Source organism: Chiloscyllium punctatum, chromosome 41, assembly GCF_047496795.1.
Source record: "Chiloscyllium punctatum isolate Juve2018m chromosome 41, sChiPun1.3, whole genome shotgun sequence".
NCBI classification, from domain to species: domain Eukaryota; kingdom Metazoa; phylum Chordata; class Chondrichthyes; order Orectolobiformes; family Hemiscylliidae; genus Chiloscyllium; species Chiloscyllium punctatum.
In genome coordinates this window covers 39555217-39580358 of record NC_092779.1, presented here as the reverse complement: position 1 = coordinate 39580358, position 25142 = coordinate 39555217, and the positions used below count along the sequence as shown (strand labels likewise).

Genomic DNA, 25142 nt, shown 5'->3' with positions numbered 1-25142 from the left:
CCTTCTCCTTGTACATTTTAAGAAGCATTTGTCACTATGAGTTATATTTAGTAGGAAGATGGCTGAAGACCCACAGAGAAACTTCCGTTCCCACTATTATGAAAAAGTTGGGTTTCGTGGTGTTGAAGAAAAGAAGTCCCTTGAGATTCTGCTAAAGGATGATCCATTAGGTAAGCTTTGAGCATTTACGTGATTCACTAGAATACTGTTAACTCAGGTAATAATCTGAAGTTGCTGGCTCTAAGATGGTGGTGCTCCTAAATCTGACCCAAGTGATCAAATATAGATCTCACTTCTGAAGATTGGAGGAAGAAATTTTTTAAAATTCTTTGTGTAAATTTGAACTTGCTAACCTGCATAAAATTTGTAATAACCATTTTGCATCATTGCCCTGACATATGAGAATTTTTTTGAAGGAAATGTACATTTGGTAAATTATTACAAGGAGTTGAGACTACATGGCTCCCCCTTAGGATTTAAGCGATCTGATTTTAACTTTGCTGATGGATCATAAGATGGACAGAAGCTGTTCTAATATATTATTAAAACTGCACATCATGGCCAGTTTGAAGACACATCTGTTAGTGATACTGTTGAATAGTTGGGTTTCTGGTGGGTGGCATTAGCTAGATCTCTATTGTCCTTGTTATACAGAGTGGCTGCTGGGCATCTGCTTCTAGGTCCAGTGAATTAAAAGTAACTATCTTTGATTGGCAACTAGCCAGTTTGTAGTGATTCCTTCCATCTAGATAGTACCAGCCTGGCCTGCAAAGCTGAACGCCTGCTCATTCTGATTGACGTTGGTCGCAAAATTCACGTTACTGTCAGCCTTAGCAAACAACCAATCAACTAACTACCTTGTACATTTGTGGGGTGACATTGGAGATCCTATACAAGTCTGCAGTGGAAAAATCCAATCATGAAAAGGTTTATGGTAGTGGGACTTAGAGAAGATTTTCTTTAAGGAACCTGCAGAAATCATCTTCCACCCAATTTCACGTCCTGAGACACTGTTTGTCTGCTAGGTCGACTGCTAGGGCCTGCAATTGCACAGGAGAGAGGGAACCTTAGGAATAGCCCTATCCAAGAAACATTTCTGATCATCAGTGTCTCAGGACATGAAGATGTGATGAGGACATGCCACAATCTAACACACTAGCCACTCTATCTTGTATAAAGAAGTCTCGGAACTAGCAGCCAAACTTCTCCAACCACTTGGATTCATAACAGCCCATAAACCGACAGCCACACTCAGATAACTCACCAGAACAAAAGACCCTATACCTATCATGTGTAAGACAAGTGTAGTTTACAAGATTCTATGCAAAGACTGCAAGGGTCACTATCTAAGGCAAGCAGGCAGACAACTAGCAATCCGCATCTATGAACACCAACTAGCCACTAATCGCCATGACCAGCTGTCTCTGATAACCATACAGACAGGCGACAAGAACCACAAGTTTCGCTTGGACAACACAGCAATTATAGGACAAGCTAAACAGAGGACAGCCAGAGAATTTCTCGAGGCATGGCACTCAGCCATGGACACCATCAATAAAAACATTAACCTAAACCCAGTATACCAACCACTGTAACAAACAAGTGTAACTGGCAACCAGAAGCAGCAGGAATGAAACCAAATAAATTCCACAAGGCACAGTACAGCAGCGTTTCACAGGAGGCTCCAAAGCACTGAGGATATCTCCTAGAAAGGGAACAAAACGTCTGCAACTCAACTTCCCAGCTCGGTGAACAATCCCACAACTATGGCATACTACTTCTGCATCTGCTGTTCCTATTGCTCTCGCAGGTGTTCATCTAGCTCCAACTGAGGTCCAGTCTAAGATAGCAAAGCAAAACCCATTGTGATGACCTAGCAGATATGAAACCCACCGAGCGTTTCACAGAATCCCAGAAGTGTTAGGGCACAGAAGGAGTCCATTTAGCCCAATGTACCTGCACCGGCTCATTAAATTAGCCTCATTACATAGTGCCTATCTGTTTTCTCGCCATACCCTTGCACTTTATTTTTATTTAAGTAATCATCAGTGCCCTCATGAATGTTTCAGATGATAATCACTAGGGCCCTCTTGAACCTGACTCGATCATACTTCCAGGCTGTGTATTCCGTGCCTTAACTAAGCTAAGCGAAATTTTTTTTCTTTATTTTGCCCTTCTTGTACAGATCACTTTAAATCTATGCCCTCTTGTTCTGTTATGAGCAATAACAGTTTCTCCCTGTCTAACCAGCCTACTCAAGAACACCTCTGTCATACTTCCAAGGAGAATAGTCCCGATTTCTTAAATCTATCCGTAAAACTAAAGTTTCATGTCCCTGGAACCATTCTTGTATAAACCTTCTGCGCTCTCTCCATTTTCCTATGGTTAATCCATTCTGTAATCCCACATTTCCTATGGTTAATCCACTGAGCTAGTGCATCCATGGACACCAAGGGTAATTTAACATGGCCAATCCACCTGACCTGAAAATCTTTAGACTGTTGGAGGAAACTGGAGTACCTGGAGGAAACCCCCATGCAGATACTGGGAGAATGTGCAAACTCCACACAGACTGTTGCCCAAGGGTGGAATCGAGCTTGGCTCCCTGGTGCTGTGAGGCAGCAGCGCTACCTATTGAGCCATTGTGTTGCCCTACAAATGTGTATAAAAAGCATCACCTCACACTTCACTGCACTGAAACTCATCTCTCCACTCCACCTACTTATCTATATCCTTCTACATTGTCCTCCTTACTGTTTGCAATCCTTCCAAGTTTGTCATCTGCAGATTTTGAAATTGTACCCTGTGCATCAAGATCAAAACATTAATATATGTCAGGAAAATATCTACCATGGGAAATGTCCCAATATCAAACATTCAGGAACTCGGCTACAAATCTTCCTCTATCCTGAAAAATATGTATTACCTTCTGTTACAATCACTCAGCCAGTGTTTTTTATTCATGTTTCTACTAACTCTTTAATCCCATGACCTATAACTGAGAGTCATAGAGTCCTACAGCCTGCAGACAGTCCTTTGGCCCAAACTGGTCCATGCTGACCAACATGTCCATCCCTGCTAACCCTGTTTCCTGTGTTTAGCTCATATCCTTCTGAAATTTCCTATCCATGTATTTGTCCAAATACCTTTTAAATGTTATTGTGTGACTTGCCTCAAGTCTGTGTGGCTTTTGAAAGTTCAATACACCACATCAATAACATTGTCCTCATTAAGTCTTTCTGTTACCTCTTGCAAAAACTCTATGAAGTTAATTAAATTTTTCCTAATCATTCCACCATTTTCTCCATGTAACTACTAATTCTCCAAAAAGTGTCACTAGAAGCTTTCCCACCACGGAAGCTAAATTGGTCAATAATTGCTGGACTTATCCTTACAACCTTCATTGAACAAGGCCTTAATATCTGCAATTTTCCACTTTTTTTGCATCTACCCTGAGTTAAGGGAAGGCTGAAATGTTGTGGTCAGTGCCCCTGTAATTTCCACTCAAAATTCTTGGTTGTATCTCGTTTGGACCGGTGTCATGTCAACTTTACGTACCAAAACTCTGTCCAACATTTCAATCCTATCAATTTTGAATCTTTCTAGGGACTGAGTTCCCTCCCCTGTCGTTCGTACCTCAGCGATTGCCCCATTTGAAGTCTGCTCTCTGCTAATTGATTTTTTTTCATTCTGGATTAGAGGTCTACAACACAGAAAAAGGTCCTTCAGTTCATCCAGTCTACACCAGTTCAAAACAAGTACTAAACTTGGTCCATATGCATAAACATATGCCTTAGCTTGCAAGTACCTTTCTAAATACTTCTTAAATGTTATGAGGGTTCCTGTCTTCTACCAGCTACAGGCAGTGACTTCCAGATTCCCACCATCCTCTGAATGAAAAGATATTTTCTCTCATCCCCTTGGAACTTCCTGCTCCTTACCTTAAATCTATGCCCTGGTCATTGATCCCTCCAGCAAGAGGAAAAGGTCCTTCCTGTCTGTGCCCCTCAGTTTCATACATCTCAACCTGCCTCCTCAGTCCTCTCTGCTCCAAGGAAGGCAATCCAGTTTGTCTAACCTTTCTTCATAATTACAATTCGGTAGTGTAGGTACTATTCTAGTAAATCTCCTTCATACCTTTTCCATTGCAATTACATCTCTCCTAATGTGGTTTCCAGATTGCACACAGAACTCTAGCTGTGGTTGAACCAACATCTTGTACAATTCCAGCAAAACCTCCCAGCTTTGAAGCTCTATGTCTCGGCTAATAAACGCAATCATTTCATTTTTTAAAAAAAATTACTCCAGTGAAGTGGGTTTTGCTGGTTGAGTCAGTACCTTTTGGCCATTTCTAGTTGCCCTGAAGAAGTTGGTGGTGAGCTACCTTCAACCACTGCAGTCCATGTTGCTGTAGGTAGATCTCACGATATGTTAACATATTCCAGGATTTTGACCCAAAGACAGTGAAAGGATGGTAATGTATTTCCAAGTCAGGATGGTGAGTGGCTTGACGGGAAACCTGCAGGTGATAGTGTTCCCATGTATCTGCTGCCTTTGACTTTCTAGATGGAATGAGCAACGGTTTGTAAGATGCTCTTTAAGGAGCCTCCGTGATTTTCTGCAGTGCATCATGTGGGTACATTCAGCCTCCGATCTTTAGGTAAGTGTCCTCCAAGGCGACCTTTGAGGTATACAACAACGCAGGATCAGCCGGCAGAAACTGATAGCCAAGTTCCGTACCCATGAAGATTGTCTTAACTGTGTTCTTGGGTTCGTGTTGTGATACGTGTAACTACGCCATATCTGTAAAATCTTCCTTACTGTCCTGTTTTGACACCATCACCTTGATAACTTATGATTTCTCTACCTTAATTAGTTTGTACAGTTTTGGATTTCTTGTTTGTTTGCTTAGATCCTCAGCATGCAACTCACACCTGTCATGTTATTCCAGCCATTTGGTTTGTCTTCAGCACCATTTTATTTTTTAATTTTTCCTAATTATATTTCTGCCTCAATTAATCATGGGTGGCATGGTGACTCAGTGATTAGCGCTGCTGCCTCACAGCAGCAGGGTCCCAGGTTCGATTCCAGCCTCTGGTGACTGTTTGTGTGGAGTTTGCACATTCTCCCCTTGTCTGCATGGGTTTCCTCTGGGTGCTCCGGCTTCCTCCCACAATTCAAGATGTGCAGTCAGGTGAATTGCCCATGCCAAATTGCCCATAGTGTTAGGTCATTAGTCAGAGGGAAATGGGTCTGGATTGGTTACACTTTGAAGGGTTGGTGTGGACTGGTTCGGCCAAAGGGCCTGTTTCCACATTAGGGAATCTAATCAGGTCATAGAACATAGAACAGTAGAGCACAGAACAGGCCCTTCAGCCTACGATGTTGTGCCGACCATTGATCCTCACGGAAGGTAAACCTAATGTACGAACCCTCAGATTTCTGTGACCATATGCATGTCCAGCAGTCTCTTAAATATCCCCAGTGACCTTGCTTCCACAACTGCTGCTGGCAATGCATTCCATGCTCTCTCAACTCTCTGCGTAAAGAACCCACCTCTGACATCCCCTCTATACCTTTCACTAAACAGCTTAAAACTATGACCCCTCATGTTAACAATTTCTGCCCTGGGAAAAAGACTCTAGCTATCAACTCTATCTATGCCTTTCATTATCTTGTATACCTCAATTAGGTCCCCTCTCTTTCTTCTTTTTTCCAATGAAAAAAGTCCGAGCTCAGTCAACTTCTCTTCGTAAGATAAGCCCTCCATTTCAGGCAGCATCCTGGTAAACCTCCTCTGAACCCTCTCCAAAGCATCCACATCTTTCCTATAATAGGGCGACCAGAATTGGACACAGTATTCCAAGTGCGGTCTAACCAAAGTTTTATAGAGCTGCAACAAGATCTCACGGCTCTTAAACTCACTCCCCCTGTTAATGAAAGCCAAAACGCCATATGCTTTCTTAACAACCCTGTCCATTTGGGTGGCAATTTTAAGGGATCACCAAGATCCTGGTGTTCCTCCACACTGCCAAGAATCCTATCGTTAATCCTGTACTCAACTTTCAAGTTTGACCTTCCAAAATGCATCACTTCGCATTTATCCAGGTTGAACTCCATCTGCCACATCTTAGCCCATCTCTGCATCCTGTCAATGTCACACTGCAGCCTACAACAGCCCTCTATACTGTCAACGACACCTCCAACCTTTGTGTCGTCTGCAAGCTTGCTAACCCATCTTTCAATCCCCTCATCCAAGTCACTAATAAAAATTACAAAGAGTAAAGGCCCAAGAACAGAGCCCTGTGGAACACCACTCACCACTGACTTCCAGGCAGAATACTTTCCTTATGCCCGAAACGTCGATTCTCCTGCTCCTTGGATGCTGCCTGACCTGCTGTGCTTTTCCAGCAACACATTTTTCAGCTCTGATTTCCAGCATCTGCAGTCCTCACTTTCTCCTAGAATACTTTCCTTCCACTACCACTCGCTGTCTTCAGTCGACCAGCCAATTCTGTATCCAGACAGCTAAATCTCCCTGTATCCCATTCCTCCTGACCTTCTGAACGAGCCTACCATGGAGAACCTTATCAAATGCCTTGCTGAAGTCCATATACACCCCATCCACTGCTCGAACCTCATCAACTTGTTTAGTAACATCCTCAAAAAACTCGATAAGGTTTGTGAGGCATGACCTACCCCTCACAAAGCCGTGCTGACTGCATTTAATCAAGCCATGCTCTTCCAGATGGTCATAAATCCTATCCTTCAGAATCCTTTCTAACACCTTGCAGATAACAGACGTTAGACTGACTGGTCTGTAATTGCCGGGGATTTCCCTATTTCCTTTCTTGAAGAGAGGAATTACATTTGCCTCCCTCTGGTCCTCAGGACGACTCCAGTGGAGAGCGAGGATGCAAAGATCTTCGCAAGTGGCGAGGCAATCACATTTCTTGCTTCCCAAAGCAGCCTAGGACAAATCTGGTCTGGCCCTGGTGACTTGTGTTTGTCAAAATTTTCAGCACATCAGCTTCCTCAATCTCTATCTGTTCCAGCATGCACACCTGCTCCTCAATGGTTTCATTCACTACGAGGTCCTTTTCTTTAGTAAAGACAGAAGCAAAAAACTCATTTAGGGCTTCCCCTACCACCTCAGACTCTATACGCAAGTCCCCTATGCTATCTCTGATTGGCCCTACTCTTTCTATGATCATTCTCTTATTCCTCACATGCGTATAAAATGCCTTTGGATTCTCCCTAATCCTTCCTGCCAAGCCTTTTTCGTGCCCCCTGCTGGCTCTCCTCAGACCATTTTTGAGCTCTTTCCTCACCTGCCTGTAATCCTCCAGAGCTGAGCAAGACCCTGTCTTCCTCCACCTTACGTAAGCTGCCTTCTTCCTTTTGGTGAGAAGCTCATCCACTCTCGTCATCCAAGGTTCCTTTATCTTGCCCCTTCTTGCCTGTTTCAGTGGAACACATGTATCACTCGCAAGAACTGTTCCTTAAACAGTCTCCACATGTGCCCTCCATGGAACAATTGCTCCCAGTCCATGCTTCCCAACTCACGTCTGATAGCATCATAGTTTCCTTTTCCCCAATTAACTATCCTCCCATTGTGCCTGCTTCTCTCATTCTCCATAGCTATATAGAATGTGAGGCAGTTGTGGTCACTATCACCAAAATGCTCTCCCACTGCAAGATCTGACACCTGCCCGGCTCCTTACCGAGCACCAAATCCAAAATGGCCTCTCCCCTCGTCAGCCTGTCAACGTACTGAGTTAGGAAACCCTCCTAAACACACCTTACAAAAACAGCTTCTTCCAAACCATCTGCTCGAAGGCGGTTACAATCAATATTGGGAAAGTTAAAGTCACCCGTTACAACAACCCTGCCGACCTATCAATCTCCCTGCTGCTACTGGGCGGCCTGTAGTCAACCCCTAATGAGGTGACTGCTCCCTTACTGTTCCTAATTTCCCACCCATACTGACTCAGTAGGCAGACCCTCCTCGACAATGGTAACTTCTGTCGCTGTGATACCCTCTCTGATTAGCAGTGCTACACCCCCTCCTCTTTTCCCCCCTCCCTATTCTTTTTAAATGTTCTAAACCCTGGAACATCCAGCAACCATTCCTGCCCCTGAGAAACCCACGTCATCCCTTCACTTGCTATTCAGCTGTTGACTCTTTACTCTCACCATCTGACACTTTTGGTCACCTGCTGAGACTTATTATTTAGCCTGTTGATACCCACGCCATTTGTAAGATCTTTTGACCTGTCTATAAATTCTGTTCCTATAGTGCTTCCCTTTACTTTGCCTTATAAAGAAGCAGCGCTCCAAAAGCTTGTGATTTCAGATAACCCTATACCCTGGTATCGGGTAATTTCTGACCTTGCCCATCTCAGTCCAACCCCAGCACCTCCACATCATCACGTGGATAGGCATTCTTAACTATATTTTCTACTTGTAACGCTACTTTAAGAGACCGCTTGACATGCACACCAAGGTCTCTCCGATCTTTAGTCCTTCCCAGGATTCTGTCATTCATCATATGTTCCCATACCTTGTTTGTCCTCCTGCCCAAGTGGTCCACTGACTTATCTGGATTGAATTCCATTTGCCAGTGATCAGACCATCTGACCAATCTGTTTTTATCTTGTTACGTAAGGCTATCCTCCTCATTATTTACCACCCCACCAATTCTTGTCACATCTGTGAAGTTAACTGATCAATTCTTCAACACTCAAATCTCAATCACATATAAATACTACAACAACAAGGGCCCCAACGCTGATATCCGTGGCACCCCATTGTACCAGGTTTCCAGTCACAAAAACACTACTTGACCATCACTGTTTGCTTCCTGGTCCAATTAGCCAAATTTCCTTATATTCTGGGGTTCCTACTATCATCTTATCAAAAGTTTTGCAGAAGACCATGCAGACTATGTCAAATGCATTGTCCTTATCTACACAGTTGATCATCTCCTTGAAAAATTCAATGAAGTACCTCCCTTAACAAAACCCTGCTGACTGTTTTAGACTGTTTTACCTCTCCAGTTGCAGATTAATTCTGTCCCTCAGAATTGCTTCCAGTAGTTTGCCCACCACAGAGGTGAGACAGACTGACCTGTAGTTTCCTTACTTATCCCTTACTCTCTTCTTAAATTGCAGTGCCAGTCCTTTGCACCTCTCCTGTGGCCAGAGAGGTGTTAAAAATCTATTGCCAGTGCCCCTGTTATTTCTTCCCTTGCCTCATTCAGTAGCCTAGGATACTTTTCATCCAGACCTGGAGATTTATTTTCTTTTAAGCCTGCCAGATCACTCACTACCTCCTCCCTTCCTGTGCTGATTTTGTTAATTTATCTCTCAGTTCTTCTCCCTGCTTTTTATACCTATATCAACCCTCTCACTATTGAATTGATGCAATGTATTCATTTAGAAATCTACCTATGTCCTCTGGCTCCACGCACTGAATATCAACATAGTCCTTAATGGCCCTACTGTTGCCCTAGTTATCCTTTTATCCTTAATGTACATGTTAAAAAACTGACAATTTTCCACCAGTAGCCTTTCATGGCCTTTTCTGATCTCCTAATTTCCTTTTCAATTTCCTTTCCTTGCACATTATGTATTGCATTAAACTTCTGATGTTTTAAGCCCTGTTTCTGCATTAAGCCCCTCGTTGTCAGTATCCCTCGTGTACATCTGGGGTTCTCTGAATTTAGGTCTCATTCTTCATCATCCGGAATATTCTGATACAATGATCACAGTCTTTTAAATGGTTGGCAACCAGTTTAAATTAATTGACTTCTTCCTTGTATTCTTTCAACAGTTAGTTTCAGAAAGGTCTTTTTCTTTAATTTAATCTATTTTTTTGAATCAACCTATTCAGAGATGGTGCTACACACCTCTGTAGCAGGTGGGAGTTGAACACAGGCTTCCTGGTTCAGTGGTAGGGAACCTGTCACTGCACCACAAAAGGATCCCAAGAGCTAGTTATTATAGACTCAGTGTTTAAGCACTATCAGCTGTGGTTGTGGGAATTTATTCACAGTATTCTCCAGTCAACTGTGGATGTCAGGGTAATGGGGCTGTCTCATCACTACCACCACCAAACCCCTGCCGCCCCAGGAGGAAAAACACCATACTCTTCTGGAATACAGTTCCACACTAAGTCAGCCGCATTGTGTGCAACAGGACTTGTATGTGGACCAGTCTGGAGAGCCGTGGTAGGTTTTCTTCCCTGAAAGAGTTTACTTAATCGATAAGACTTTTTACTACAGGCTAACAGCTGATTTACTCAATATTTCTCATTCTTGCCATGTTTTGGCTGATTTGATTGAGTTCCACAATCTATCATGGTGAGATTTAAGCTCTTGAACTGTCAGTTTTTAGTCTAGTGATATGACTGCTATTATGTTCTCTAAAATTGAATCTAATGGTAAAATGGTCTGTTGTCTTATACCCCTTGTCTGGCATGCACTTAATTGTGGAACCTGTAGCACTCTGAGATTCTAATCTTGTTCTTGGAGTGAAAAATAAAATATTTTCTTATTATTCAGGTGATATGCTGTCTTTTGTGTAAATTAGTGGCGTTAACAAATTAAGCTTTGCAAACTTCATGTCAATTCTGTATTTTGCAGATGTTGAGAAGCTCTGCACTTTTGCTCAACGTTATCCTCTTCCCTCCATGTATCGCGTCCTTGTATGGAAAGTATTGCTTGGTATGTCTAAATGATATTATAGTTTGCATTGACAGCCTTAGTATGTGTATTGTGGCTAAAGCTTATAAATATTTCAGGTTTTGTTACATAGAGAATGCATAAATACATCTTTCTCAGATTGGCAGGATATGATGAGTGGGCTTCTGCAGGAGTTTATGCTAGGCCCAACTTAAAATTTATATCAGTACTTAGATGAGGGGATCCAAGGCAAGGTGGATAAATTTGCAAATAACATAAAGTAGTATATGTTATGAAAATGCCAACCAATCTATAACAGTCTACAACCCTGTTAAGTGAGTGGGTAAGAATAACGTGGATGGAGTTGTTCACTTTGCTAGGAAGATTGAGAAAGCAAAGTATTATTTAAATGGAAATTGATTGAAGCAATCCAACTAGGATGGATCTAGGTATTGTAATGCACGAATCACAACACATTGGTATGCAGGTGATTATGAAGGCTCATGAAGTACTATCCTTAATTACAAGGGGGAATTAGTATAGTGTAAAGAGGTTGTGCTTCAGCTATACAGCGCATTGGTGAGATGGTCTCAAATACTGTGTACAGTTTTGTTTCCTTATTTAGGATGGATGGAAATGTGGTATAAGTGGTTCAGACTGATACATTGAATGAGTGGATGTCTTGTAGGGAAAATTTGGACAGGCCAAGCTTACTTTCATGAGGTAAGAACTAAAAGAACTGCATATGCTGGAAATCAGAAACAAAAACAGAAATTGGTGGAAAAACTCAGCAGAATTGGCAGCATCGGTAGAGAGAAAACAGAGTTAACGTTTCAGGTTTTTGTTTTCTTTCATCGTTCCTGGGATGACGACGTGGCTGGCTACACCAGCATTTATTGCTGTGGGTCTGGAGTCATATGTAGGCCAGACCAGGTAAGGATGGCAGCTTACCTGAAGAACCATTAGTGAACCAGATGGGTTTTTCCAACAATGGATTCATGGTCATCATTAAACTCTTAATTCCAGATTTCTGTTGAATTCAAATTCCACCATTTGCTCAGAACAGTATCTGAGTCTCTGGGTTAACAGTCCAGTGATAATATCACGAGCCCATCACCTGCCCTTTCTGGTCCAGTGACCCTTCCTCCAAACTGATGGTAGCTAGGGAAAAGTTGGTTTTCATGCAGAAGAAAGGGTAGGGAGGGGTGGTAATAAGTAAATGATAGGTGGCGATAGAGCCCAAAGAGCGTGAAGAAAGCTGGGGACTTAACAATCAGCCTAGGAGAACTAATAGCTACTAATGGGGGCTATTTGTGACTAACAATGGGTTGTGTGTAATAGTAGACCATGTGATAACAAAGCCTGGTTTGGGGTAAGGGTATGGGAGAAGGTGCCTCAAGCCCTAAAATTGTTGAACTTGACATTAAGTCCAGAGGCTGAAAATTCCCAAATGAAAAACGAGGTGCTGTTCTTCCAGCTTGCGCTGACCTGTGCTGGAGCACTGCAGCAAGCCTGAGACAGAGACGTTGGCCAGGAAACCGGAAGCTTCTGGGTCTTTTTTGCAGACAGAACATGGGTGTTCTGCGCAGCGGTCACCCAGTCTATGCTTTGTTTTCCTCATGTAGAGGAGACCACATTGTGAGCAGCGTATGCAGTAGACTAGAGTGAGTGAAGTGCAAGTAAGTGTCCAGTGCAATCACTAACCTCATTTAATCTGGTGAACTCCCCTGACTGCATAGCTCACTTCTACCTCCTTCCCAAAATCCACAAACAGGACTGCTGGTGACAGCCATTCATAAATTAATTAAGGAGATCATTTTAAAAAACACTGATTTGGGCACAGCATCTGGCAATCTATGATCAAAAGCTCATCTCAGGATCAAATGCAGCACTCAATCTGGTTTAGCCTTAAACCAGTAGCTAGTAAGATGCAAGATAAGTATGTAAGTTAGCTCGCTGAGCTGGAAGGTTTGTTTTCAGATGTTTCATCATCATGATGAGATAACATCATCAGTGAGAGTCTCCGGTGAAGTGCTGGTGGTGTCCCGCCTCTCTGTTTATAGATCTTGCTTTCTTAAGGTGGGTGATGCAATTTCCAGTTCTTTTTTTCAAGGGAAGGTAGATGGAATCTAAGTCGATGTGTTTATTGATGGAGTTCTGGTTAAAATGCCATGCCTCTAAGAATTGGGGTGTGTGTGGTTGTTTCGCCTGTCCTGTGTGTTATTCCAGTCAAAGTGGTGTCCTTCTTTGTCTGTATGTGTGGAGACTAGTGATAGTGGTTCATGTCTTCTGGTGGCTAGTTGGTGTTCATGTATCCTAGTGACAAGTTTTCTACAGGGACTTGTAGACCTGTAACAAAACCTCGCGGCTCTTAAATTCGATCCCCCTGTTAATGAAAGCTAAAACACCACAAGCTTTCTTAACAACCCTATCCACTTGGGTGGTAACTTTGAGAGATCTATGTACTTGCACACCCAGATCCCTCTGTTCCTCCACACTGCCAAGAATCCTGTCTTTAATCCTATATTCAGCATTCGAGTTATACCTTCCAAAATGCATCACTTCACATTTACCCAGGTTGAATTCCATCTGCCATTTCTCAGCCCAGCTCTGCATCCTGTCTATGTTACGCTGCAGCCTACAGTAGCCCTGTATACTATCGATGACACCTCCAACCTTTGTGTCATCTGCAAATTTACTAACCCACCCCTCAACCTCCTCATCCAAGTCATTTATAAAAACTACAAAGAGCAGAGGCCCAAGAACAGTGCCGTGTGGGACTGACCTCCAGGCAGAATACTTTCCATCTACAACCACTCTCTGCCTTCTGTCAGCTAGCCAACTCGGAATCCAGATAGCCAAATCTCCCTGTATCCCATACTTCCTGACTTTATGAATGAGCCTACCATGGGAGCCTTATCAAATGCCTTCCTGAAGTCCATATACACCACATCCACCTTCGTCGACCTGTCTTGTCACCTCCTCAAAGAACTCCATTTGTGAGGCGTGACCTGCCCTTCACAAAGCCATGCTGACCGTCTTTAATCCCACTATGCTTTGCCAAATAGTCATGAGTCCTATCCCTCAGAATTCTTTCCACAACTTTGCTGACCACAGACCTATGCCAGGGATTTCCCTGTTACCCTCCTTGAAAAGAGGAATAACATTCGCCTCCTTCCAATCCTCCGGTATGACTCCTGTGGAGAGTGAGGAGGCAAATATCCTCGCCAGCGGATTAGCAACCTCCTTTCTCACTTCCCGGAGCAGCCTCGGATAAATCTGGTCTGGCCCTGGGGACTTATCAATCTTAATATTTTCCAAAATTTCCCGGAACATCAACTTCATCAGGTCCAGACTGCATCCCAGCTCCTCAAAGTTTCCATTTACAACAAGTTCCCTTTCCTTGGTGAAAACCGAAGCAAAAAACTCATTTAGGGCTTCCCCTATCTGCTCAAACACCACGCACAAATTACCTCCGCTATCCCTGATCTTCTCCCTGACCATTCTCTTATTCCTCACGTATGAGTAAAATGCCTTTGGGTTCTCCCTAATCCTTCTTGCCAAGCCTTTATCATGCCCCTCCTGGCTCTCCTCAGTCCATTTCTGAGCTCCTTTCTAGCAAGCCTGTAATCCTCTAATGCTGTGCTAGATCCTTGTTTCCTCCACCTTACGTAAGCTGTCTTCTTCCTTTTGCCGGGAGGTTCCTCTGTTCTCGTCATCCAAGGTTCCTTAATCTTACCCCTTCTTACCTGACTGAGAGGAACAAATTTGTGCATCACTCACAGCAACTGCTCCTTAAATAGTCTCCACATGTCTGCTGTGCCCTTTGTGTGGACAATTGCTCCCAGTCTGTACTTCCCAACTCCTGTCTTATAGCGTCATAATTTCCTTTTCCCCAATTAAATATCTTCCCTCGGTAACTGCTCCTTTCACTCTTTAAGGCTATGCTTAATGTGAGGCAGTTATGATCACTTTCACCAAAGTGCTCTCCACCACGAGATCTGACACCTGTCCTGGCTCGTTGCCAAGCATCAAATCCAAACTGGCCTCTCCCCTCGTCACTCTATCTACATACTGAGTAAGGAAACCCTCCTGAACACACCTGACAAAAATGGCTCCATCCAAACCATCTACACTTGCTAAGTTCAAGTTGATATTGGGAAAGTTGAAATCACCCATAAAAACAACCCTGCTACTTCTGCATTTTTCCAAAATCTGCCTGTCTGAGTTCTTCAGGTGGTCTGTAGAAAACCCCCAGTGCGGTGACTGATCCCTTGCTGTTCCTAGCTTCCACCTATCCTGACTCAGTCCACAAACCTTCCTCAACAACCTTTGTTTCTGTAGGTTGCTCTCTGATCAGCAATGCTATACCCCCTCCTCTTTTTTTCCACCCTCCCTGTTCTTTTTAAATGTTCTCAACCCTGGAACATCAAGCAACCATTCCTGCCCCTGTGAAACGCGCGTCTCTGTTATGACCACAACATCGTAGCCCCAAGTACTGATCCATGCTCTAAGATCGTCACTCTTATTTCAGACACTCCTTGCATTAAAACAGACACTCTTTAACCGACCCCTTTGTTTCATCGCGTAAGAAACCTTCCTGATAGATTCAATACATCCTGTCACTGCCCCATCTGCAACTGACCCCCCTCTCAGACATGTGGCTTTGATTCCCATCCCCTAAGTAGTGTCCATAGTGTTCTTACTATTTAGTCATAGGAAGTTTCTTCTTCAAAAATAGTTGTGTGTGGTGGTGCTGAGGTGGAGCCAGGTGCTGTCAATGAATGTGTGGAAAAGCATGCAGTGTTTTGGGTGATGTTGAGAGGTAGCATATAGATGAGAAATAGTAAGATCTTTGGGTCACGTGCACACTGTCTGAAGCAGCCTTGAATAGCCTCATCCCAGATGCATGAAGATGGAGGAGTGGGAGAGAAAGATAATGGAGTTAACCACAGCTGTAAGGAACAGTTGACCTGAGACACAGTCACATACTATTTGTAATTTTGATGAAAGTCAAATTAATACTGTGGTAGAGTGGAAACCTGATTGGAGGATTTAAACAGAAACATGCATGGATTTGAGAGGTAATGACAGGCTCAAAGACTTTGTGGAAGAAAAGGGTATTGGAATTAAAATTTGTAAGGATGAAGAGATCAAAGCTTGGGTTTGTGAGAAGAGGTGAACATTGTAGATTTGAAAGTGAAGGGGTAAAAGGTGAGGACCAAGAACCATCAACTATGTCCATAAATGTGCAAGCCAGAAGAAATTAAGTAGTGTATACTCTAGTGGGAGTGGGATCAAACGAGCAAATGCTTTGTCTGATATACAATATGATCTCTGAGGGGGTGTGAGAAATCAAAGACAATTGCATGTTCAGGGGTTACAATGTATCTTTTTATTATGCATTTTTGATTTTGGATCAAAGTGGGCAAAGAACTTTATATTAAAAAAAAAGATTTCTGGAAAAGATTATTGCACTTTTAGTCATAATGTAGAGGTGCCAACATTGGACTGGAGCGAACAGTCAAAAATCATAGGACATCAGGTTTTAGTCCAAAAGGTTTATTTGAAACCACAAGCTTTCGGAGCCCCACTCCTTTAGGTGCTAGTGACAGAGAATACATTGGTCACAGAATTCATAAGTAAAAGATCAAAGAGTCATATAACTGATGCGAATGTATTGAACAAACCTAGATGGCTGGTAAGTCTTTAATCAGAGTGGACATGCAGACTTTGATTGATTTAATATGTAAATCTCAGAATTTCTTTTGAGTCCCTGCCCTGAGCTAACTTCAGATTTGATCAATATAAAAAAGGTGACAGCTCAGGTCAGACAATGCATTTTAGGTGTGAAGCCTTGTTTTAAATCTGTCTGTGTCTTAACCTGGAGTCCGACTGGTTTTATTTTTAAAGTAGGAATTTATAAAATGCCACATTGACTGACTGTCTACAAGGACTCACACCTGAAATACTTAATTTGACCGGAGATGTCACCTCTTTTACATTGATTTAAACCTGAAGTTAGCTCAGGGCAGTGACTTGAAAGAAATTCTGGGATTTACATGTTAATCAATCAAAACCTACATCTCCATTCTGATCAAAGATTTAACAGCCTTCTAGGTTTGTTCAGTACATTTGCATCAGTTGTATGACCGTTTGTCCTTTTACTTATAAATTCTGTGTCCAATGTATTCTCTCACTAGTACCTGAAGAAGGAGCAGAGCTCCAAAAGCCTGTGGTTTCAAATAAACCTCTTTGATTATAACCCGGTGTCATGTGATTTTTGACTTTGCACATTTTAGTAGCAAGTTCATTATAGCAATGTACTACTGGAATGTTGTTGTTTGTTCAAGTAATAGCGGACAGTTACTAAAGACAGGCAGTGTATATAAAGGAAGATATGGCTGGCAACAAATAGCTGATTGCTATCGAATGGTAATCAGTTGTTAATGATAAAGTCCTTCTGCCTGTCAACATCTATCACTGGTTCCCAGATAGTTGAAAAGACTGTAGTATGAAATTTTGGTCAGAAACCATCTGACCTCCGAAAAGGAAGGTGTTGTGTCTGTCTCTGTAGTTTAAAAAAAACCCTCAAGCCTGGTTGCTGTAACTATGCCTTTTAACTAGTAACTCAGATGCTTGGTAATGGTGAACCAGTCACTTTGTGGCTCCTGCAAGCCAGTGAAATTACCCAGCGAAAGAATATTGAGGAGTAACACATCCTGATAAGCCATAGAGGTCATCGCAACGAATCCTGTGGACAGGGCCTAATGAACTGGCTTCTTTTGTTCCCTCTGCCCATTTTGTATTTGCACTGTCCATATCTGTAGAGTGAGACAAGAGGGGTTCAAGTTTTAACTAGTAAAGTTATATGAGAATGGTTCATGATTTTGTAATGAATAGCAGTTAATTTTTAAGGTCCATTCTTTTTGTCAAGTTGGGTCTAAAAGAAAGGAGAATTTGGGAAAATTGGGGAATTTTTGCATACTTTCATAAAAGCTTCATATTTTATGATGACAATGGAAATAGTGGGGCTTGATTGCCAACACATGACCCTAGTAAGTTTGACCCAGCGGTTTAGGAAGAGAGTTTGAAGCAGCTGGTTATAATAATGGAAAAATGTCCATTGTTGTTGTTGTTCAAGGTGAGAGTGTAGGCATATAGAAGATTAAGAAAATAGTTTGCTTTGGAGGCTTTGATGTTAACTTTGCATTCTGGGATGATCTGGGAATAGTGGCAGAGAAGGACCAAATGGTTCTTTGTGTTGTCCAGCCAGATCTGCAGCAAAATGTATGTCATAAAGAATTAAATACCAACTTGGCGGTGCATACTTTCTTGCCATGTTACTATGAGTCTAAAATTGCTGGGATACTACTGGAGTTTTGATAAATTGCGGAGAGATCTCTTATATTTACCTCCTTTAGCACCTAGGGATACTTTTATGTTATAAAACAAACAGATACCAAGCAACAGAAGTAGATATTCAGTCAGGTGACCAAACATGAGCTTGAAGAATTAGGTTTGAAAGATCATTGTGAAGAATGAAAGTGAGGTAGTGAAGCTGAGATAATTATAGTGATATGGTCATGGAGGGATTGTGAATGAGAATGAGAGTTGCAAAATCAAGGTATCGATGGAGAGCCAAAATGTTTGATTGAATGGGCCTTCAATGAATTAAGACAAGAATAGCAATGTTTTGGTTAACCTCAAGTTCACAGAGGGTGGAATGTAGGAGGTTGACCAGGAATGTGTTGGTATAGTTAAATTGGATAGTAACAAAGGCATGATCAGGTTTGAGATGAGCTGAGACGAATTAAATCCAACTGGTAATAGACCATCTTTGTGATGATGTGAATGGGTGTCTGTTATGAATCAATGGTTACAAGCAGACTAGCCCAATCACAGATGTTAGCCAGGGAGAGGAGTGAAGTCTGTAACTAGGGGAATAGAGCTTGGTGTGAGGACCAAAAACAACCGCTTCAGTCTTCCAAGTATCTAATTGGAGGAAATTTCTGCTCATTTATCTGATGCTGTATGTTGTACAGACTGTCTGATAATTTAGCAACTGTGGAGAAAAATGGTAGACCAAGAAGAACTAAGACAATTAGGACAAATATCCCTCTGGAAAAGCCATGCTGACTATCCCTGATCAAATCTTGCTTGTCTAAATGGTGGTACATTTTCTCCGACACTATTTTCTATAATCATTTCTGTATCACTGAAATTAGTCTGTAGCTGCATGGTCTATCGCTGCCACTCTTCCTCTGGCACCTCTGCTCTTGCCAGATAAGAGTTAAAGATTTGGATCAGGACTCCTGTAATTTCCTTCCTGATCTTCTACAGCAATCTGCAATATACTTATCCCAGTCCTGGACTTTTATTCACTTTTAAATGCAGTTGCCCCCTTGGTCTTTTATTGTCTTTAATATTGTTGAATTTCTTGCGATTCTCTATTTTACCTTCCAGCATTTCTCATGCATTTCTTTGCTGTCTTAATTGTGTTCTTAACTTGCCCCCACACTTCCTAGACTTCTTTAGGGCCGCTGTTATTTTGTTCCCTATTGTATCACTTGCTATGTTTGTGAGTGATACGAATGTGTTGTGAATGAGACTTTTTCCAAAATTCAGAAAATGGTCACAAACCTAGTAGTGAGAAACATTATTACATCATCTGCATTCTCTGGAGCTGAATTTGAACTGACGCATGTTGGTGCCTCTGAAAGAAGGCTGAAAAATAACATTGTACGTGATTCTTGACTAGCTAGCGTCACAATGCTGGTCTTTTTTACAAGGTTACTATGCCCTCAATTTTTTTTTCCCAGGGAGGGGGTAATTGGCCAGGCTGCAAGTAGGCTGGGTTTGAAAGGTTTATTGGGGCTGTTATTTACCCCTAACAGATAATGCCTCCAGCCTAATGCTTTCATGTCTTTAAAAAAAAGGTGTCATCAAAGGGGAGTGGGTAGCCTTCGTTTTGATTAGAGTTTTTGATTCAGTAAAGAAAGGCTGCTGAAGCAAGTCCAGTCGGGTTTTCTCTCTTAGGATAAGTTATCCGGTATTCTATTTTCTGTTCTTTGCGTTTCGTTCCGTGACTCTGTTTAAAACCTGGCAGTCAGACCAGCTCATTCACTCTGGGAATATCCACTGTACACTTACCTTAAACAAATAGCAAAGTTACGGTCCGGGCTACCTGGACTTACACATGTTTTGAGGGCTCAGATGAGGTCCATGATACACACAAAATCCCATTGTGATGCTGTGCAATACAATATGTGCATTTATCATATGATGATCTTCAGTCTTAAATATGAAGTAGAACATATCATTAAATTAATATTTTGTAAGGTCATTGGGGAAAAATGTTTGGATTCAATAACTTCAGGTTTTTTTTAAGTCTAACAATGTCATTCCCGAATTTTGTTAAAGGTATTCTTCCTCCTCACTATGAATCTCACTCTGCTGTATTGACGTTTCGGAAAGAACAGTATCAGGATTTGTTGCAAGCATTACAAGTTATTCGGTTTGTTCAAGATTCCACCCCACAAGTTTGGGTTTACCTCAGAATGTACCAACTAGAGTCTGGAACACTGCCACGTCGTCCATCTCAGTCACTGGTCAGTTGTGTTTAGTATGTGCTGCTTTTGTTGGATACTTGCATTTGATTTGTCAAACCTTGTTATTATGGATCATATTCACTTTGTTTCACGTTGTTACAGTTAATTCATTAGTGAAGTGTGCTTAAGTGTGATGATTAATGATACTTCACCAGCAACCCAGGGGTCATCAGTCGATATATTACCTTTGTACGTTGTAAATTTGAATTGAGTACATCAGCGAACTTATCAGTCAACATTAGAAAAATGGTACAAAACCTGCCTGTAGAATTTTTTAAAATCTCCAACTTACTCACTAACGTTCTGCAGTAAAGGAAACTTGTCATCATTGTCTGGTCAAAGACACGCTGATTATCGTGTTTTTTGGTGCTCAGTGAAGTGACCTGAAAAGCTTCATAAGATTTGCTGCAAAGTGGAGTCCATTTCCTTCTCAGGCTAACTAGGGAAGAGTAATACAAATTGCCAGCTTCACTGATGTAGAATCCCTACAGTTTGGAAGCATGCCATTTGGCCCATTGATTCCACACCAAACCTCCAAAGAGCATCCCACCCAGACCCACCTCCACCCCCATCCGTCTAACCCTTCAGTTTTCCCATGGCCAATCCACCTAGCCTGCATATTCCTGGATGCTATGGGCGATTTAGCATGGCTAATCCACTTAACCGGTACACATTTGGATTGTGGGAGGAAGCTGGAGTACCCAGAGGTGCTCACGCAGACACAAAGAGAATGCACAAAGAGAACGCACAAAGTAGTTGCCCGAGGATAGAATCAAACCTGGGTGCCTATAACTTTGTTGCCTATAACAACTTGAGGTCAAATAACTAAAAGAAAAATTGCTAATATTATGATATGCTGACTGTAAAAACTAATGCTATCATTAAATTTCATTTCAGGAACCAGAAGATGTAGTTTTTATTGCAATAGCAGAAGCAATGGAAGAGATGGTGGAAAATGACGTTGATGCCTACTGGCTAGTCAAATATTTTGTGAACCAGTTCAATAATAAATACAGCGATTCAGTAGCTCACTTGGTAAGTGCCATGCTAAACATAAATTGTCCGTGTGTCCAGCAGGAATGGAGTTAGTGAATTAACACAGGTAGCATTTGTCATGAATGGGAATTGTCATGTTCATACCTTTCCATATACATTTTGTCTATTTTGGTTTAATTGCTAAAAGCAGGAGGAGAATTTGTCATGGTGTTGTCTGCATGCAAACAATTCTTTATTTGCTGAGTAAACCATACCTTGTTAAACTATAGTGCCTCACTTACTTTGCTTCAATTGTGAAAATGATAAATTTGTGTAACTTGTAGATTTACCTGTGCTAGTGTTCTTTTTGTACCACTGGACATGTGACTTGCCCAGTACATAAAAGCAACATACTGCGAATGCTGTTATGGCTAACACTCTGACAGCTACTCCTCTCTCCCTGAGACTGTGACTTATCTGCCTGACTCTTCCCTTCATTTTCTCTGTCTATTTGCAATGCTAGTTTTTCCAACCAATGTTTACGATATGTCCTGTGAATCCTACAACTACCATGACAAAATTTTCTCTCAACCAATTTCATTCTTCACTTTCTCCATTGCTATCATATCTGTTCTGATGAAACAGTTTTCCATATTGGTACTTGTGGTATGTCTCCCTTTAACCAAGCTTTCTGTCCTATATTCCATTGTGTTGTCAGAACCCTTGATGGTGTTCTTTCTATTTCAAGGTCTTCTGCCCTAACATTACCCTCTCTTCCAAAGCAGCGATAGGCTTCACAGAATCACATTGTACAGAAGAGACCCTCCGACCCATCAAGTCTGAATTGTCAAAAAAGTACAACTACCTACACTAATCCCGATTTCCCACAGTAGGCCCATTGTCATGAATGTTATGACACTTAAGGTGCTCCTCCAAGTACTTTTTAACAGTTGTAAGGTTTCTTGCTTTAACTATCCTTCCAGTGCATTTCAGAACCCACCCATCTCTGAAAACTTTCTTCTTACATCCCTTCTAAACCGCTTTAAAATTGTGTCCTTCTCAAATCTTCTCAAAACTCATTATGCCCTCTTGTTATTGACTCTTCAGCTAACCCTATCAAATTGTATAAGCTGATTATGCCCATCATCGTTTTCTACACCTCCATCAGGTCCCCACCCCCCCCCCCCCCACCCTCCCCCACCCCCAAGGAAAACAATCCAAACTTATTCGCGTCTATCTATAATTAAAACATAGAAGTTGCTTTGGAAGGGTAGATTGCAGATGACACAAAGACTGGGGAAGCTGCAAGTTGTGAGGAGGATTGCCAGAGGATACAGCAAGATAGATAGGCCAGAAACTTGGGCAGAGAAAAGGCAGATGGAATTTAATCTAGACAAATGCAAGGTGATGCACTTTGGAAGGTCGAATGCAGCCAGGAAGTATACAGTAAGTAGCAGGACTCTTAAAAGCATTAGCATTCAGAGGGATCTAGATCCATGTTGCTCTGAAATGGCAGCACAAATGGATAAGGTGGTCAAGAGGGCATTTGGAATGCTTTTCTTCATTAGTTAGGGCATAGCATATGAAAATTGGCAAGTATTCTTGCCTTTGTTTAGAACTTTAGCTTGGAATATTGCATACAATTCTTGTCACCAGTCTACCAGAAGGATGTGGAGGCTTTGGAGAAGGCACAGAAAAGTTTACCAAAATGTTACCTGAGGGTATTAGCTATAAGGAGACATTAGACAAAATCAGCTTATTTTCACTTGAATGTTGGAGGTGGATTTACATGATCAAAGTTTACCTGATCGAAATTATGAGAGGCAAGGATAGCTGGAGGCTTTTCCCTCAGCTTAGATATATCAATTACTATGTTTAAGGTAGAAAGGGAATGTTTAAAGGAGATGTGAGAGGTAAGCTTTTCACAAAGGGTGATAAGTGCCTGGAATGCACTGCCAGAGGAGTTAGGAACAGACTCAATAGCAATGTTTCAGAGCATTTTGACAGATACATGAAGAGGCAGAAAATAGAGGGATATTGATGATCTGGAGGCAAAAGATTTTAGTTTAGAAAGGCATCATGTGTTGGCTCATGTTTAGTGGGCTGAAGGGCCTGTTCCTGTGCTGTTCTGTTCTTTGCTATTCAAAATTATCCCTCCCAGGCAACATTCTGGTGAATCATTTTTATACCCCCTCTAATCCAATCACATTCTTCCTTTTAGTGTGTTGACAGGAAGTGCATACAGTACTCTAGCTGTAGCCTAACTAAAGTCTATATGCCTCCAGCACGACCTGCCTGCTGTTATAATCTATGCCTTGACTGAAAAAGGCAAGCATTTTGTATGCTGCTTTAATTACCCTATTAACCTGTACTGCTACTTGACAGGATCTGTGGACAAGAACCCTAAGATCCCTCTGTCCTCCTGCTTCCAATCCGATAGACTCTGTACTTTCAGCCTCTGAAAAAACAGTTTTATATTCCAATATTTTCTCTATTTCCATTGCAGTATCAGGTCTTCTAACTGAACAGTTCTTCTAATTCCTTTATCAAAATTTCAAAGGCATTGCTTCCTGTGTCATGCCCCGACAATCTTGGCATTTTTGTGTATAAGATGCAGCATCTACTTGTCCACCTCTTTCTCACTGCCCAAAGCTCCAAATGCTGCTTCGGGATGAAATATTGATTACTTGTACCCTATTTGATTATGCAAAATATTTTTCACAGCCTAGATATGTCTTCTTTGAATTGGAGTACACTAAACAAAGTCTAGGTGACTGCTTTGCAGAACACCACTGTTCAGTTGCAATCCTTGAGAATATGTCTAGGGTATAAGCAGTTAAGTTCAGAATTTGGTGAAACAAGAGGTTCAGCTGAGCATGACTCAGTTCAGATAAGAACTTACAGTTAACAATGGGATGCTGGAGGCAAGAGTATTGGGTTATCAGGTGGAAAAGCATTCATTATGTAGAGCCATTTAACAATATTGGAAGCATTCAGTATGTAAGGTCAGTTTAACAAGAGGAAAAGTATCCATTGTATGAATCCCGTTAACAAGGTTATGAACATGCATTGTATAACAGTAAAGGTCTTGGTCTGTGCTATTGATACTCATTGATTGTAACGGTCAGCAGGTCAGGCAGCATCCAAGGAGCAGGAGAATCGATGTTTCGGGCCAGACCCCTCGTTGACTCTCCTCCTCTGATGCTGCCTGACCTGCTGTACTTTTCCAGCAACACACTTTCTCCTCCCAATTGTGATGGTCCCCCAATCAATATGTATGTTGCCTTATCTGGATGCTCCTCACTGTTAGATGACTATATAGTTCATTGAGAAACTGCTGTTCCAGAGAAGACAGTGAACTCATGTCCCTGTGCACATGGGCAATCGTTCTCTCTCCTTCCAGTACCCAGAATAAGGATGAAGGAGGTAAGACTATACTGTGTCTCTGAGTGTTTTGCTTTGATTGAGGGGGGAAAGTGGGACAATATCTTGACTCCATCTGTCTGTGGCCTGCCTTTTTAATTCTCTATTCTGACTCTTTTCTATCCTAGCTCTTTTGTTTTCCAGAGGGGCTTGACAATAGCTCAAGAACAGCTGGCTATTTTATAACTTTGCAGATTCGATTGGATTCACAATTTTAGATTGTCAGCTCCACCTATTTAATGCTCTTTTTGCCTAATTTGCTTTTCTGCCATTATTTCCTTTCGTTTTGGATGGTAGCTGTTATCATTCTGGCACTTACACCTTCATGAAACACATCTTTTAGAGTCATAGAGGTTTGCAAGATGGAAACAGGCCCTTTGGCTCAACTTGACCATGCAGCCTAGCATTCACACTTAAACTAGTCCCGTTTGCTTGCATTTGATCCATAT

At 41.9% G+C, this 25142-nt stretch overlaps 1 protein-coding gene across 11 annotated transcripts in view; it reads left to right on the top strand.

The window, feature by feature from the left end:
• The window catches only part of tbc1d7 (TBC1 domain family, member 7), a 76429-nt gene that overhangs the window by 17552 nt on the left and 33735 nt on the right, over positions 1–25142 (top strand). For 6 of the 11 annotated variants that reach the window (XM_072560742.1, XM_072560747.1, XM_072560740.1 and 3 more), the window contains 4 exons: positions 52–170; positions 10646–10726; positions 20108–20295; positions 21193–21330. In XM_072560742.1, coding sequence (XP_072416843.1) covers positions 59–170; positions 10646–10726; positions 20108–20295; positions 21193–21330 — 519 coding nt within the window. In that variant the 5' untranslated portion in view covers positions 52–58. The remainder of the gene's footprint in view (positions 1–51; positions 171–10645; positions 10727–20107; positions 20296–21192; positions 21331–25142) is intronic. The other 5 variants (XM_072560744.1, XM_072560746.1, XM_072560745.1 and 2 more) reach the window with 2 other exon arrangements.